Source organism: Rhinopithecus bieti, unplaced genomic scaffold (assembly GCF_001698545.2).
Source record: "Rhinopithecus bieti isolate Rb0 unplaced genomic scaffold, ASM169854v2 scaffold_26131, whole genome shotgun sequence".
In the NCBI taxonomy this organism is placed as follows: domain Eukaryota; kingdom Metazoa; phylum Chordata; class Mammalia; order Primates; family Cercopithecidae; genus Rhinopithecus; species Rhinopithecus bieti.
The window spans coordinates 834571-852649 of record NW_016812390.1 but is presented as its reverse complement, the minus strand read 5'-3'; the positions used below and the strand labels follow the sequence as shown (position 1 = coordinate 852649).

At 44.4% G+C, this 18079-nt stretch overlaps 1 protein-coding gene across 1 annotated transcript in view; it reads left to right on the top strand.

The window, feature by feature from the left end:
- The first annotated feature begins 11592 nt into the window (after positions 1–11592).
- GARIN1A (golgi associated RAB2 interactor 1A) overlaps positions 11593–18079 on the top strand; it is a 10783-nt gene continuing 4296 nt past the window's right edge. Inside the window, exons 1-3 of the mRNA XM_017896298.1 lie at positions 11593–11907; positions 15260–15471; positions 16851–17100. Of these exons, the coding sequence (XP_017751787.1) occupies positions 11755–11907; positions 15260–15471; positions 16851–17100 (615 nt within the window). The 5' untranslated portion in view covers positions 11593–11754. The remainder of the gene's footprint in view (positions 11908–15259; positions 15472–16850; positions 17101–18079) is intronic.

Here is an 18079-nt window from a genome sequence, read left to right as displayed (position 1 = left end):
TTTTTTTTTTTTTTTTTTTTTTGAGACAGAGTCTCACTCTGTCACCTGGGCTGGAGTGAATTGGCACAATCTCGGCTCACTGCAGCCTCTGCCTCCCGGGTTCAAACAATTCTCCTGTCTCAGCCTCCCAAGTAGTTGGGATTACAGTTGCCTGCCACCATGCCTGGCTAATTTTTGTATTTTTAGTGGAGAGGGGGTTTCACCATGTTGGCCAGTCTGGCCTTGAAGTGCTGACTTCAGATAATCTGCCTGCCTTAACCTCCCAAAGTGCTGGGATTACAGGCGTGAGCCACTGTGCCCAGCTGAGATCTGATGGTTTTAAAAAGAGGAGTTCCCCTGCACGAGATCTCTGTTTTTGCCTGCTACCATTCATGTAAGATGTGACTTGCTCCTTCTTGCCTTCTGTCATGACTATGAGGCTTCCCCAGCCACATGGAACTGTAAGTTCAATTAAACTTCTTTTCTTTGTAAATTGCCCAGTCTCAGGTATGTCTTTATCAGCAGCATGAAAATGGACTAATACAGTAAATTGGTACCAGAAGTGGGGTGTTGCTGAAAAGATACCTGAAAATGTGGAAACGACTTTGGAACTGGGTAATAGGCAGAGGTTGGAACAGTTTAGAGGGCTCAGAAGAAGATAGGAAAATGTGGAAAAACTTGGAACTTTCTAGAGACTTGTTGAATGGCTTTGCCAAAAATGCTAATAGTGATATGGACAATAAGATGCAGGCTGAGGTGGTCTCAGATGGAGATGAGGAACTTATTGGGAACTGGAGCAAAGGTAACTCTTGTTATGTTTTAGCAAAGCAACTGGCAGCATTTTGCCCCTGCCCTAGAGATTTGTGGAACTTTGAACTTGAGAGAGGTGATTTAGGGTATCTGGCAGAAGAAATTTCTAAGCAGCAAAGCCTTCAAGAGGTGACTTGGGTGCTGTTGAAAGCATTCAGTTTTAAAAGGGAAAAAGAGCATAAAAGTTTGAAAAATTTGCAGCCTGGCAATGAGATAGAAAAGAAAATTCCATTTTCTGAAGAGAAATTCAAGCCAGCTGCAGAAATTTGCATAAGGAAGGAGCAGCCAAATGTTAATCCCCAAGACAATGGGGAAAATGTCTCCAGGCCATGTCAGAGGTCTTCACGGCAGTCCCTCCCATCACAGGCCCAGAAGCCTAGGAGGAAAAAGTGGTTTAATGGGCTGGGCCTAGGGTCCCCAAGCTATGTGCAGCCTGGGGTTTGGTCCACTGCATCCCAGCTGCCCCAGCTATGGCTGCAAAGGGCCAATGTACAGCTTGGGCCCTGGCTTTAGATAGTGCAAGCCCCAAGCCTTGTGGTGTTGAGCTTCCATGTGGTGTTGAGCCTGCAGGTGCACAGAAGTCAAGAATTGAGATTTGGGAACCTCCACCTAGATTTCAGAAGATATATGGAAATGCCTGGATGCCCAGGCAGAAATTTGCTGCAGGGGCAGGGCTCTCATGGAGAACCTCTGCTAGAGCAGTGCAGAAGGGAAATGTGGGGTCAGATCCCCCCCAACAGAGTCCCTACTAGGTCACTGTCCTCCAGATCCCAGAATGGTAGATCCACCGACAGCTTGCACCATGCGCCTGGAAAAGCCACAGACACTCAATGCCAGCCTGTGAAAATAGCCAGGAGGGAGACTGTACCCTGCAAAGTCACAGGGACAGAGCTGCCCAAGACCATGGGAACCTACCTCTTGCATCAGCATGACCTGGATGTGAGACACAGCGTCAAAGGAGATCATTTTGGAGCTCTAAGATTTGACTGCCCTGCTGGATTTTGGACTTGCATGGGACCTGTAGCCCATTTGTTTTGGCCAATTTCTCCCATTTGGAATGGATGTATTTATCCAATGCCTGTACCCCCATTGTATCCAGGAAGTAACCAACCTGCTTTTGATTTTACAGGCTCATAGGTGGAAGGGACTTGCCTTGTCTCAGATGAGACTTTGGACTGAGGACTTTTGAGTTAACGCTGAAATGAGTTAAGACTTTGGGGGACTTTCGGGAAGGCATGATTGGTTTTGAAATGTGAGATCATGAGATTTGGGAGGGGCCGGGGGTGGAATGATATGATTTGGCCGTGTCCCCATCCAGATCTCATCCTGAATTCCCATGCATTGTGGGAGGGACCTGGTGGGAGGTCATTGAATGATGGGGGCAAGTCTTTTCTGTACTGTTCTCAGGATAGTGAATAAGTCTCATGAGATCTGATGGTTTTAAAGAGAGGTGTTTCCCCGCACAAACTCTCTCTCTCTGCCTGCTGCCATCCATATAAGATGTGACTTGCTCCTCCTTGCCATCTGTCATGATTGTGAGGCTTCCCCAGCCACGTGGAACTGTAAGTCCAATTAAACCTCTTTCCTTTGTAAATTATCCAGTCTTGGGTATGTCTTTATCAGCAGTGTGAAAACAGACTAATGCACTTTGCCTCCAGGTTCAAGCAATTCTCATGCCTTCGCCTCCCAAGTAGCTGGGACTATAGGTGTGGACCACCATGCCTGGCTAATTTTTGTACTTTTAGTAGAAACAGGGTTTCACCATGTTAGCCAAGCTGGTCTTGAACTTCTGACCTCAAGTGATCCACCCGCCTCAGCCTCCCGAAGTGCTGGGATTACAGGCATGAGCTGTGGTACCTGGCCTGCACTATGAATTTATAATCCCAGTGATTAGATGTGGATATTAATGTTATTCATTTCCTTTTTACTTTATTTTATATTTGTTTTTAATAATAATAATTCTGTAACATTTGAAGATATAAATATTTTAAATACTTTTTTTTTTTTTTTTTTTTTAGACGGAGTCTCGCTCTGTCACCCAGGCTGGAGTGCAGTGGCCAGATCTCAGCTCACTGCAAGCTCCGCCTCCCGGGTTTACGCCATTCTCCTGCCTCAGCCTCCTGAGTAGCTGGGACTACAGGCGCCCACCACCTCGCCCGGCTAGCTTTTTGTATTTTTTAGTAGAGACAGGGTTTCACCGTGTTAGCCAGGATGGTCTCGATCTCCTGACCTCGTGATCCGCCCGTCAAATACTTTTAAAGTCATGTTAAAATTCTTCTGATTTCAAAACAATGAAAAAACTGATAATGTATTTGGAAATTGTAGAAATATGAGAGAATCCTAATTTATAAAATGAGGCAGTCTGATACAGGTCAGTTGTACAAGGACATTAGTACATTAGTACTGTTGATACCTTCATGTTTGGCAATTATAGTCAGGTTTTTCTTTTATGAATTTAAAATTAGTAATTTATTTTATGACCAACTTTTCAGGAGCTGTTACTGTGAAAGTCTTCTTACTACTATGAGTTTTATCCAGTCAGAAATAGGAACCAACTGTAAACAATTACTTCTATTGCTGCAAACATGTTTTTTTGAGACAGAGTCTTACTCTGTTGCCCAGGCTGGAGTGCAGTGGCACCATCTCGGCTCACTGCAACCTCTGCCTCCTGGCTTCAAGCAATTCCCCTAAGCGTAGCTGGGATGACAGGCCTGTGCCACCACGCCCAGCTAATTTTTGTATTTTTAGTAGAGACAGGGTTTCACCATGTTGGCCAGGCTGGTTTTGAACCCCTAACCTCAGGTGATCCACCCACCTTGGCCTCCCAAAGTGCTGGGATGACAGTAGTGAGCCACCGTGCCCCAAAAGAAAAAAAATTCAAATTTCATACCTTAAAAATTATCTCCTTCATGAGATCAACACCTGTGGAAAGAAAAGAAAAAAGAAAACATTATTTCCTTCAAACTAACTTGATAAAGTTTGGAAATACTATAAATCCTCAATATTTAAAATAGTGTAGTACTAGCATGTGGATAGATAGATCAAAGCAATGCAAAATAAATTCTGAAATTGGCCCATTATAGTTAAGACTTTTGATTATTAGAAAGGTGGCATTGTCCTCATGAATCTCAATGAGGCTTAAACAGACCACCCTATTTAATAGCACAACCTTCCACCACATCCATCCACAACATTTCTGGTCCCCCTTATCCTGTTCTTCTTTTCTTTCTATAGCACTTCCCACCTCCTAACACACTATATAATTATTTATTGTATTTTTTTAATTGTTGGAATCCCCTCGCATAAATGTAGGCTTTTTATTTTGTTCACTGCTCTATCCCAAGCATCTAGGAAAGTGCCTACCATATATAGTAGATACCTGATAAATATTTGTTAAATGAATGAATCTCAAATCAGTGGTGAAAATGTAACATACTCTACAATAAGTGACACTGGACAATTGATAGCCATCTGGGGAAATGCAAATACATTGGTTCTAGACTTTACATCACACACCAGGAAAAAATCTAGATGGATTAAAGGCTTAAACAGAAAGATAACAACCGTAAAAGTAGTTCAGGAAACCATGGGGAAATGATTGTATACCTTTTGGAATGGGGAAACTTTGTCAAAATATCATATAAAAGTCCAAAAGCCATAAATGAAAATATGGATAAATTTAACTACCAAAAGAAATTCCACAGGGCAAAAACACAGTAAGCATATTGAAAGACAAGTAAAAAACTAGGAAAAAAAATCACAACTCAGTCTTTCCAATATAAAAAGATTGCCTGTAAGATAGATAAGAAAAAGACCAATAGCCTAATAGAAAATTGACAAATGTTATGTATTAAAAATTCATGGAATAAAAACCAATGAAAGAAATGAAAAGATACCCAATTAAAATTACGTTGAGATATCATTTAAAAAACTTTCAGCCTGATAAGTTCAAAAGCTTGATGACATACTGAGATGGTGGATTTATGAGAAGCACAAACTCTTAACCATTGTTGGTGGAAATTTAAATTTGTATACTTGTTATAAAGTGCATCACAGTCGTACCCATCAGCATATACACCTCTTTTTTGAAAGAAATCCTTTATTTGTTTTGAGACAGGGTCTCACTCTGTTGCCCAGGTTGGAGTGCAGTGACATGATCTTGGCTCACTGCAACCTCTGCCTCCCAGGCTCAAGTGATCCTCCCACCTCAACCTCTTGAGAAGCTGGGACCAAAGGCATGTGCCACCATGCCTGACTAATTTTTTGTATTTTTTGTAGAGATGGTGTTTCACTGTGTTGCCCGGGCTGGTCTCAAACTCCTGGACTCAAGCAATCTCGCCTCAGCCTCCCAAAGTGCTGGGATTACAGGCGTAAGCCACCACACCCAACTCATATACATCCTTTCATATAGCAATTCTACTTCCAAGAATTTTTTCTTGTTACCAGTCAGGATTAGCTAGGTTAAGTTGAGGTAATAATCTCAAAACATCAATGGCTTAAAATTACAAAGGGCTTTTAAAAATGTCTCACTAGTGCCATAGAAAGACTATCCTTAAAAAAGTATCAAAAAATATGTTAAAAAGAAAAGAGCAAGGTGAAAAAAAAAATAGTGCCATTAGTCGTTATGTCAGTGTAGATCTAAGCTGCCATCTGGTGGTGTTTTTCTTCCTCCTGAAGAACTCTTACTGTTTCTCGTAGTTCAGGTCTACTGGAAACAATTTTCTCAGCTTTTGTTTGTCTGAAAACTCTTTTTTTTTTTTTTTTTTTTTTTTTTTTTTTTTTTGAGGCAGAGTCTCATTCTGTCGCCCAGGCTGGAGTGCTGTGGCGCAATTTCAGCTCACCGCAACCTCCGCCTCCCGGGTTCAAGCGATTCTCCTGCCTCAGCCTCCTGAGTAGCTGGAATTACAGGCACATGCCAGCACACCCAGCTAATTTTTGTATTTTTAGTAGAGATGGGGTTTCACCATGTTGGTCAGGCTGGTCTCGAACCCCTGACCTTGTGATCCACCCACCTCGACCTCCCAAAGTGCTAGGATTACAGGCATGAGCCACCACACCTGGCTGAAAAATTCTTTAGTTCACCTCAAAATTTTTTTTTTTAGAGATAGGAATCTCAATATGGTGCCCAGGCCAGGTGGGACTTGAACTCTCGGACTCAAGCAATCCTCCCACCTCAGCTTCCCAAGTAGCTGGAACTATAGGGATGCGCCATGGCACCCAACTTACTTCATCTTTATTTATTTTAATTTTTTATTTTATTTTTATTTTATTTTCATTTTTTGGAGATGGAGTCTCACTCTGTCACCCAGGCTGCAGTGCAGTGGCATGATCTCGGCTCACTGCAACCTCTGCCTCCTGAGTTCAAGTGATTCTCCTGCTTCAGGCTGCCAAGTGGCTGGGGCTACAGGCATGCACCACCGCACCCAGCTGATTTTTGTATTTTTTAGTAGAGACAGGTTTCACCATATTGGCCAGGCTGGTCTTGAACTCCTGACCTCAAGTGATACGCCCTCCTTGGCCTCCCTAAGTGCTGGGATTACAGGCGTGAGCCACCACGCCCGGCCTTATTTTTATTTTTTTGAGACAGAGTTTTGCTCTGGCACCCAGGCTGGAATGCAGTGGCGCGATCTCGGCTCACTGCAAGCTCCGCCTCCCGGGTTCACGCCATTCTCCTTCCTCAGCCTCCCGAATAGCTGGGACTACAGGCGCCCAGCACCGCACCCGGCTAATTTTTTGTATTTTTGGTAGAGACGGGGTTTCACCGTGGTCTCGATTTCCTGACCTCGTGATCCGCCGGCCTTGGCCTCCCCAAGTGCTGGGATTACAGGCATGAGCCACCGCGCCTGACCCATCTTTATTTTTAAAGGATATTTTTACTGAATATAAAATTCTGAGTTGGCAGTTTTTTTCTTTCCGCAGTCTTAAGATGTTTATGCCTTCTGGCTTGAAGAGTTGGAGCAAGAAGACTGCTGTAATTCTTATCTTGGTTCCTCTGGATATTTTTAAGGTTTTCTTTCTATCAGCAATTTGATTATGATGTGCCTCATGAGGATTTATCTGTGTTTATCCTGCTTGGGGTTTATTGAGCTTTGTGGACTTGTACATTTATAGTTGTCACTACATTTGGACATTTTTCAGCCATTATTTCTTTAAATACATTTCTGTCTCAACAAGTAAATGGTTATCTCCAAAACAGCGCCATCTACATGTCCACAACTCTCATCAGACCACTCTTAGAGCCAGTCATGATTATTTTAATACCTACCATACTTTGTGTATATTTACTCCTCAGTAAATATTTGTAGAGCTGCACATCGGGAATTTCTTTAAAGTTTATTTATTTAAATAAGAAATACATGCCCATGGTAAATATTTCAAATACTACAAAAAAGGAGGTATTCTGTGAAAAGTAAGTCTTTGTTTCACCAAAGATACCAATCCCTGCCCCCTGTCCTAAGGCCATCACTGTTAGCATTTCCTTTTTTTCCTCCCAAAATTGTCTGTGCATGTTCAAGTATGTATGGATATATAGCCTTTTTTTTTTCCTTTTATCCAAGTGCTAGTATACTATATATACTGTTCTGCATCTTTTTAAAGTTTAATAATCTTGACTATCATTGTATATCAGTACATATAAAGTGGGCTTTTTATTAATGGCCTAACATTACATCATATAATAGGTAATATTACACCATTAATAATTTAATTAAGTGGTGCCCTCTTGGTGGATATTCAAGTTGTCTGGTCTTTTGCTATTGCAAATAATGTTGCAGTAAAGTAAAAGGTAAAATAAAAGTAAATGTTTTACTTACTTAAAAACCTACTTCGAAAGTAAATGATGGACTTTAGGAGGTTGAGAATTTAAAAATATAAATAAATGAGGTACTCTAGCACTTGGGGTCATGTTGATGTTCTTGTTGTCATCTAAATTTTTGGTTTATATGCTGGAAACATTGTCAAAGAGATTTCCTATTTCTTTTACAAGGAAAAGAGAAAAACATGTCAAGAATAGGGAGTACTATTGTAAGAAAGCAAAAGTAACAACTTTGAAGGTTTGAATTTCTGGTGTTATAAACTTTGTACACTAAAAAAAGATAAATGTTAGTTTCCGCTTCTAATGATCAAGTCTTAGGAAGATATAAGCCAATAAGATATAAGCACCTGCTTCTGATGTTACAGCTTCAGGCAAACACCACTGAGAAGCAGGTGTCCCTCCTGATGAGACGAGAAGTACCAGGAGATTGAGCCTCAGTCACAGGCAGATGTGTGTCTTGAGAGTTTAAAAGACGTGAAAGAGTGACTTGACCCATTGGCTTGCTCACTGAATAAGCACCAAGACAAGAGAGCCTGGTAGTTGTCCTGCATACTAGTAGTCTAGGGAGGACAGTCTGAGAAGGATAACTAATACTTCATCCCTCTTCAACTTGATGCAACCTGAAAAGCAAGTCCTTGGGTGAAAGTTTCTTGTCCGGTACCAAAGATAGGAGATAGCAGGAAAAGGAAACAAGTTGGTACCACTGCAATGGTGTCCTAGCAAATTTTTGTTTTGTTTTGTTTTGTTTGCAAGAACAGTATGGGATAAACAATAGCAAACATACAGCCTTGGTTTCCCCCAAATCCCACAATCTCAGTGCAGGAAGGTCATCTTCAGCAGTCAGCTCAGAATAGCCTCAAGGGACATGATGTCTACAGCTTCTGACTTCAGAATAATGTCCTATTACTGTCAAGTGACACCCCCTACCATTTCTTCAAAGGTTGGGATAAGTTTTGCACAGGTGAGGGCAGCAGAAAGGAGGTAGTTGCTGCTAGACACCATCCTTATTCTCTGTATATTCTACACTGACCTTGCTCTAGGCAAAGGCCCCACCACAAAACAATAGGGGCACTGCTGAATACCAGCTCTTACACCTACCTTGCTGATGCCTGGAATGGAAAAAGAAGTGCCAATTTTCTGTCTTTTTCTTTCCTTCTTTCCTTCTTTCTTTCTTTCTTTCTTTCTTTCTTTCTTTCTTTCTTTCTTTCTTTCTTTCTTTCTTTCTTTCTTTCTTTCTTTCTCTCTCTCTCTCTCTCTCTCTCTCTCTCTCTCTCTCTCTTTGTTTCTTTCTTTTTTTTTTTTTCTTTTACTGTGTGGCCCACGCTGGAGTGCAGTGGCACAATCTTGGCTCACTGCAACCTCCGCCTCCTGGGTTCAAACGGTTCTTTTGCCTCAGCCTCCCAAGTAGCTAGGAATACAGGTGCATGGCACCACACTGGCTAATTTTTGTATTTTTAGTAGAGACGGGGTTTCACCATATTGGCCAGGCTGGTTTCAAACCTCATGATCCACCCATCTCAGCCTCCCAAAGTACTGGGATTAAAGGTGTGAGCCACCATACCCGGGCAGAAGTGTCAATTTTCATACTTCCAACTGGGAAGTCATCTGATTTTGGATTCTTTTTTTCTTTCTTCTTTTTTTTTTAGATGGAGTTTTGCTCTTTTTGCCCAGGCTGGAGTGCAATAATGGTGCAATCTTGGCTCACTGCAACCTCTGCCTCCCAGGTTCAAGCAATTCTCCTGCCTCAGCCTCCTGAGTAGCTGGGATTACAGGTGCCCACCACCATGCCCGGCTAATTTTTTATATTTTTAGTAGACACAGGGTTTCACCATGTTGGTCGGGCTGGTCTCGAACTCCTGACCTCAGGTGATCCACCCACCTCAGCCTTCCAAAGTGCTGGGATTACAGGAGTGAACCACTGCGCCTGGCCCTTTTCTCTTTTAAATACTTTTAAATACACAATTTTAGGATCTTTTTTTTTAGATCAGGATCTCATTCTGTCACCCAAGCTGGAGCGCAGTGGCTCAGTCTCTGCTCACTGCAACCTCTGCTTTCTGGGCTCAAGTGATCCTCCCACCTCAGCCTCCCAAGTAGCTGGGAGCACAGGGCATGCCACCACGCCAGGGTAATTTTTGTACTTTTTGTAGAGGCGGGGTTTTACCATGTTGCCAAGGCTGGTCTTGAACTCCTAAATTCGAACAATCCGCCCACTTTGGCCTCCTAAAGTGCTGGGATTACAGGCGTGAGCCACTGCACCTGGCCTTATAATACTCCTTATTGTAAATTTCATATGACCAGTTGATTCTTACCAAAAGTTTTTGTTGATTTTTGTCAAACTCTTGTATTTGTAGCCAACCTATGGTTGCAACTGATAAGCAAGTATAGTTCTGACATGAATATTGGTTGATATTTTGATTTACATTAATGAGCAAGGCAAAAGTGAAATAACAAAGTTGTATATTGGAACTTTACTCATTTGTCAATGACGTAGGTAACTTCTTTGCTAAATTAGGTAACAGTCTTCAAATACTGGAAGGCTATTTTCTCAGATTTTTCTATGCCCAAAATATAATAGCTACAGATACACCTTTAAGTTTAATCTGCATAATTAACATTTTCTCTATCACTTTAGACAATCAACAGAACAATAAATCAAACCCTGATTTGCAGCATTTGCTGATTTCAAGTTAGCTAACAACATGAAGTTCCTGAACACACCCTGGGAAGAGATATGCAGCAGCCCACCACTGTATACTGTTTCTTTTCTTTTATTTTTTTTGAGATGGAGTCTTGCTTTGTCACTCAGGCTGGAGTGCAGTGGCACGATCTTGGCTCACTACAACCTCTGCCTCCCGGATTCAAGCGATCTCCCTGCCCCAGCCTCCCAAGTAGCTGAACTACAGGTACCCACCACCACACCCAGCTCATTTTTGTAGTTTTAGTAGAGATGGGGTTTCATCTGTTGACCAGGCTGGTCTTGAACTCCTGACCTCAGGCGATCCACCCACCTCGGCCTCCCAAAGTGCTGGTATTACAGGCGTGAGCCACCGAGCCCAGCCAAGTTTGTATCATTTAAGTTTTAAGGGCCGGGTGCGGTGGCTCACACCTGTAATCCCAGGCACTTTTGGGAGGGCCGAGTAGGCAGATCACCCTGAGGTCAGGAGTTCCAGACCAGCCGTGACCAACATGGAGAAAGCCATCTCTACTAAAAATATTACAAATTAGCCGGGCTGTTGGTGGCACATGCTGTAAATTCCCCCTGTAATCCCAGCTAGTCAAGAGGCTGAGGTAGGGAATCACTTGAACTCGGGAGGCAGAGGTTGTGGTGAGCCAAGGTCACGCCACTGCACTCCAGCCTAGGCAGCAAGAGTGAAACTCTGTCTCAAAAAAAAAACAAAAACAAAAACAAAAAACAAAAAACCAAGTTTTAATAATTGCTGTGTTTAATAGCTGGCTTGTAACATGCCTGAAAATGCAACAACCAGCTCTCGTGACCTGTTTTGGTCTGGCTCCAGCATACAACTGTGCCACTGCCTTCTCCTTTGCCTGCTGTTTCCAAATAAGCTTCTTTGTTTAGTTAACAGGTGTACATTTCTTTTTTTAAAAAACCTCCTTTTCTCCCATGAGATGGGGTAGGGAAGATGAACTCCCTTTCTCCTATCCTTAGACTTCCCTGGGTGGGTGAACAAGTCACATGGAAGTTTGGTGAGAGGCTTCACTGGGAGGCAAGAGGATTAAAGCCTGTGTGTTCCCAAGAGCCTTCCTTGCATCTGGCCAGCTAACTGCTGCCTTGGCATAACTTTGGGAGGGTCATTTTCCCCGTTTGGGGTAAGGGTGAATGTTTACAAAATGGGATAGGCTGAATTACTGCTGGTTTGTAGTTGGTGGAAAGAGGGAGGAAAGAGCCCGGCACATCCTCCGTCCTTCTTCTCCTCTTCTTTTTTTTCCTTTTCTGTTGTCACCATCACATTCCTTGATGTCATTCCTGCCATTGTGAGCTGACAGGCCCTCCCAGCCCTGGTGGACAGACCATAAGTAAATGGGGAGGAAGAGCTGGGAAGGCGGGGGCAGATCACATCAACATCTTGGCGTTGGGCTGGGTCTGCGTGGAGCCCCAGAAATGTTCCCCAGCCCATTCTTCCCAAGAACCAATGAGTAAAATCAGAGGCCTCCCACCTGAGGTCAGGGAACCAGGCCCTGGAGTGGAACTTGGGGTGGAAAATGGCCTTCTTTGTCAACTGATTCATTCTCCAGAATTCAACTTGTTCTCCAACTCGGTGGTGTTTGAAAGCAACTTTATCCAGGTACCCTCGTGGAGCTCAGGGCCAGCTGTCTTTCTGTTTCCAAAACTTGTTCCTAGGGGTTGGTTAGGAGATGCTGTGGACTTCTAAAGCCCTGGGGGTGGGGGGAGGAGGGACAAAGAAGCCACCAAAGCTAGAGAAAACCAGAAGGTCTGGGTCCCAAGTTCACCTCCATTTGTGCCTACCATATGATAGAGCTACCTGCAGGTCATCTGCTTTAAGGAAATTGATTTATGCCTTACAAAAGGAGAGATCAGAGCTCAGTCTCCAGGCAGGGTTCATAGGCCCTTTCTGGGCCACTTGTCCAAACTGGATAGTTACAGGGAATGAAGGTTGCTGTTAGAAACCCTGCTCTGAAATCTAACCTCCTCAGTCTGGGATGGTTTAGAAACAGCCTTGTTTGAAAGCGAAGACACTGGGTAAATAAGTCTTGCCCAGATCCTACCATTCCCTAAAAGGATGGTGGTGACCAACAGAAGTGAGCCTGGGATGGGACCACTGGGAGTGGAAGGTGGTCGTTTTCATAAGTATGAAGTCTTACGCGGGTGCTGCCTGCCTCCCTCTAGCGGTCTAGCCTGAACCCGTGCTCCTGCGCAGGAGAGCATAACCAGTTGATCAGCCAGTAAGCACACACTAAACATCTACTGAGTGCAGGGCAGGAGGTGCAGAGAAAGATCAGTGTCCCTGGCCAGGAAGCCTATGAGTTTAGTTTGCCCGTTATTTGGTAACTGTCTAAGCAAGCTCTATGTCAGAGAGTTTGGACCAGCTGATGCCCCAGGCATGCGCTGGGGGCATTCAGGGCATTCCCTCTGGACTTTGGCAGTTTAAGAAGGTTTTCCAGAAGGGTCTTAAGCCATTCTTTGAGAGACTGCTGAGATTCTGGTAAGTGGAAGAGCAGCGGGGAGGATATCTCAGGCAGAGGCGCTTCCAAGTACCTAAGGAAGGGCAGGGAGGCTGGAATGCAAGGTCTGCAAGACACAGACCCATTCAAATGGAGTGGGAAAGCAGCCAGGGGTTATAGGAGAGAAGGTGGAAACAGTTTGAGGTGGGTCTTGGGCTTAATTTGCAGACTCTTCACAGAGCAGTGAGCTACTCCCTAATGGAGTCCCCAGATTTTGGAGAGCTGTGTTCATGTCTCCTGCGGCTCCATGGTCCCTTTGCTGCCCCCCGAGAGATGTGTAGTTGGGTGATCAGCTGGCAAACCTGGGGTGAGCTCATTCCTAACATACCCTTGGTGGAGACAGAGCAGAAACATGGGAAGTCCAGTCTCAGGATCCAATTTCTAGTCATTTCTATTTGGGGGTAATGATTCATGATTCGGCTGCAAATTTGTTCTCTTAATGTGTGCTTTTTTTTTTTTTTTTTTTGAGATGGAGTCTCACTCCATTGCCCTGGTGTGATCTAGGCTCACTGCAACCTCTGCCTTCCGGGTTCAAGCAATTCTCCTATCTCAGCCTCCCGAGTAGCTAGGACTACAGGCATGCACCACTTTGCCCAGCTAATTTTTTTGTGTTTTAGTAGAGACAAGGTTTCACCATGTTGGCCAAGAGGGTCTCAATTTCTTTTTTTTTTTTTGAGACGGAGTCTCGCTCTGTCGCCCAGGCTGGAGTGCAGTGGCCGGATCTCAGCTCACTGCAAGCTCCGCCTCCCGGGTTTACGCCATTCTCCTGCCTCAGCCTCCCGAGTAGCTGGGACTACAGGTGCCCGCCACCTCGCCTGGCTATTTTTTTAGTAGAGACGGGGTTTCACCGTGTTAGCCAGGATGGTCTCGATGTCCTGACCTCGTGATCCTCCCGTCTCAGCCTCCCAAAGTGCTGGGATTACAGGCTTGAGCCACCGCGCCCGGCCTCAATTTCTTGACCTCATGATCCGCCCGACGTGGCCTCCCAAAGTGCTATTTTTTTGGCCTAATATTAAAACTGTTTAGATTCTCTGAATGGACACTAAGTGACCCAGGTAGCAACAAACTCAGAATGTGCTAGGGAGAGGCTGACCCCCACAGAAAAGTTCAAAGTTTGATTTAAAAAAATTTTTTTTTGATAGAGACAGGGTCTCACCATGTAGCCCAGGCTGGTCTTGAACTCCTGGCTTCAAGTGATACTCCCACTTTGGACTCCCAAAGTGCTGGGATTATAGGCGTGAATGACCGCACACGGTCCAAAGTTTACTTGAAGTGATGCAATCCACATACTAGTTATAGTTTTAGTTGTTATAGTGGAGTTACACTGCTTCCTCTCTCCCCCTTCCTGCACATCGCCATCACTATCGTCTCAAAGCAGCATCACCCACAAATATTTATTGAGCACTTAATCTCAATATGTACAACCCTCTGTGTTCTGCAGAGGACATGAATTTTATTCCTCAACATGGGCTCCAGGAAGTGTCACTTTTTTTTTCAAAATCAAAATTCACTTTTCTGGTAACACCATCTGGTCAGGCTGTGGGAAATTACATTTCAGTCATTCCTGGGGCTTTCCCTTGTCCCCAGTTCCACCAAGGACTGGGCAGTGGTGTCTATGGTTTTACAAAGTCTAGAACATTGACTGGGCTTAGTGGCTCATGCCTGTAATCTCAGCACTTTGGGAGGCTGAGAGGGCAAGATCACTTGAGCCCAGGAGTTTGACACCAGTCTGGGCAACATAGTGAGACCCCATGTCTATTTTCTGAAAAAGGTGTAGAGCATTGGGAGAAGGCCCTCTGGCCTTGGGAACATAGGGGTCCCTCCTCATATGTTCCTTACCTGGGTCCCTGTGGCTCCTTAGTGGCCCCAGTTCTGGTGCTTTTCTGCCAGCCGTGCATAGTGAGGTGGGGGGTGTCTTGGCTGAGACATTGTGCCCAGTGGTGGGCATCCAGTATTTCTGTCCTGTGATGGCCCCCTTCTGCTTCAAGAGAATAGATCCTCATTCCACTCAAGACCCAGCAACAAGATGGCCCCTCCATCATCCTGGGAGAAGTGCTCCAAACCTCCCTCAACTCAAGCTGTCTGGGTCTTCCCTATTCAACAGCTTTTTCCTCACTTTCCTCCCCTTCTGGGACTTTCTTCACACAATCTCCCTTTTAGGCCATTAGAAACCAGTGCTGGCTTCTCCTACCCAAAGATGGGGAATGAAAACTTCAATGCCACTCAGCTTTTCTTGCTAGTGCATCTTTTTACAGTTAGATAAAACAGAGGACCCAGAGAAGGATGATATATGGTTCCTGCAGCCAAGGACCTTAAAGTGTATTTGGGGAGACCAACAAAAAGGATCAACAGCAGGTCAGGGCCCAGCTCAGTGTGCTGCACACCTGCCCCTAAGATGAAGTGCTGCTTTCCAGCATCTGTATCCTTCCACCCCTTGTTTTCTGGTCCTTTCTGACCCACGCACCTGAGGCTGATTTCCAGGTCACTAAGCCCGGGAACTGGAGAAATGTCTGTGAAGGGTCTGCCACCGTGATCCTTGGGGTGACCTCCTCCGTGCCCTCCCTGCCGCTCCCCAATGTCCTCCTGATGGCCAATGTTACCTGGCCCCGGGGTCCGTTTTCCACCTGGAGCACACCTGGTGAAGCCCCAGTCATCACCCTCAGCAGGTAAAGGCTTGAGGGAGGGCCGGAAGGGATGGAATGATTGACTGGGATATGCATTGCTGTGTAGCTGGATTTTAGATAAGAAGAAAAGACAGTGTTCTTTAGTGCATAAACCCTGTAGAACTCATTCATTCATTTGTTTAGCAAGTATTTACTATCTTTTTTTTTTTTTTTGAGATAGAGTCTCGCTCTGTTGCCCAGGCTGGAGTGCAGTGGCATGATCTCGGCTCACTGCAAGCTCCACCTCCTGGGTTCACACCATTCTCCTGCCTCAGCCTCCCGAGTAGCTGGGACTATAGACACCCGCCACCACACCTGGCTTATTTTTTGTGTTTTTTAGTAGAGACAGGGTTTCACCATGTTAGCTAGGATGGTCTCAATCTCCTGACCTCATGATCTGCTTGCCTTGGCCTCCCAAAGTGCTAGGATTACAGGTGTGAGCCACCATGCCCAGCTGTATTTGTTTAGCATCTATATTTACCAAGCACTGTGCTTCGTGCTGGGATAGGGCAGTACGCAGTCCTTGTCTCGAGTCTGGTTTTTGAGAATCTTGGCTTCTTTTTCTGTAAATGTGTGTGTGTGTGTATACATGTGTGTATATGCAGACACGTTTCCATGTCTTTTGAAATCTTTTGTAAATACAATTTCAATAATTTTAGTAATATGAATGAATTAAAATTTACTTGACAAGTCCCTAATATTAGACATTTAGAAATGTTTCTTTTGTCAATATAGGTAAAGGGGATTTCCAAGGAAAAGTGGGGATACGAAAGTCAAACACGACTATGAAATCCTGAGATTGAAAAAAAAAATACTAGATATTCAGGAGACATCTATCCTTTTCCTTGCCCTTTCAACACAGTAAGTCAGGATATAGGAAGAAAGAGTTCTAGAAACTGAGACAGGATATCTTAGTTCCAGGTCACACTTAATAAGATCTAAACTTGGGCAAATCACTTAGCCTCTCTAAGTGTCAGCCTCAAAATCTGTAAAGCGGAATTAATCATACTTATCTTGGTAGGGCACAGTGGCTCACATCTGTAATCCTAGCTCCTTGGGAGGCTGAGGTGGGAGGATCGCTTGAAGCCAGGAGTTCAAGACCAATCTGGGCAACATAGGGAGATCCTGTTTCTGCCAAAAAAAATACCAAAATAATTAGGTGGGTGTACTGGCACACACCTGTATTCCTACTAAAGTCCTGGAAATTGGAGAGGAGTCAGTCTTAGTAATCACCCCCACTTTCATTACATGAGTTTTCTCCCTTCAGCATCCCCCAGGCAGAGAGGTAGGAGGCCAGTGACACTGAGCCACCTCCAGGTGGGCACCCACATGGTTGACTGAAACCACGAGCTCTCTCATGGGAATGTCCTGATTATGCCCAGGCTTCTCCCCCTGAAGTACGTGGAGCTGCGAATCTATGACCGGCTCCAGCGCATCCTGAGGGTTAGGACAGTGACCGAAAAGATCTACTATCTGAAGCTCCATGAAAAACACCCAGAGATTGTGTTTCAATTCTGGGTCCGCTTGGTGAAAATTCTGCAGAAAGGCCTGTCCATCACCACCAAAGACCCGAGAATCGAATTCACTCACTGCTTGGTGCCCAAGATGCCCACCAGCTCCACAGAAACAACAGTAAGTGGGCCTCCCTCCAGGACCTGTCGAGAGATAAGCATATATATGTATATATGTAAGTGTGTGTGTATATATACATAGACACGTTTCCATGTCTTTTAAAATCTCTTTGTAAGTATCATTTTGATAATTTCTATTCAGTAGTATGAATGAATTAAAATTTATTTGACGTGTCCCTAATATTGAGACATTTAGAAATGTTTCTGTTTTTTTGAGACAGAGCCATGCCCTGTCACCCGGCTGGAGTGCAATTGCGGCATCTCGGCTCACTGCAACTTCCACCTCCCGAGTTCAAGCGATTCTCGTGCCTCAGCCTCCAGAGAAGCTGGGATTACAGGTGTACGCCACCACGCCTGGCTCATTTTTGTATTTTTAGTAGAGATGGGGTTTCACCACGTTGGCCAAGCTGGTCCTGAACTCCTGTCCTCAAGTGATCCACCTGCCTTGGCCTCTCAAAGTGCTGGGATTACAGGTGTGAACCTCTGTGCCTGGCCTGTATTTGTTTATTATTGTAAATAACGCTAAAGCAAGCATTGATATGTATGATCTACATTTCTGATTATATTCTCAGATAGGTTTTTAGAAGTAGAATTCAAACAGCATGAACATTTTCAAGGCTCTTAACACATATTGCTAGATTATTTCCATAAATATCATACCAAATTATACTCTCACCAATAATATGAGTGTCTGTGGGCCGGGTGTGGTGGCTCACACCTGTAATCCTAACATTTTGGGAGGCCAAGACAGGTGGATCACCTGAGGTCAGGAGTTCAAGACCAGCCTGCCCGACATGGCGAACCCGTCTCTACTAAAAATACAAAACTTAGCTGGGTGTGGTGGCAGGCCCCTATAATGCTACTCGGGAAGCTGAGGCAGGAGAGTCACTTAAACCCGGGAAGTGAAGGTTGCAGTGAGCCGAAATTGTGCCACTCTACTCCAGCCTGGGTGAAAGAGTGAAACTCCATCTCAAAAAAAA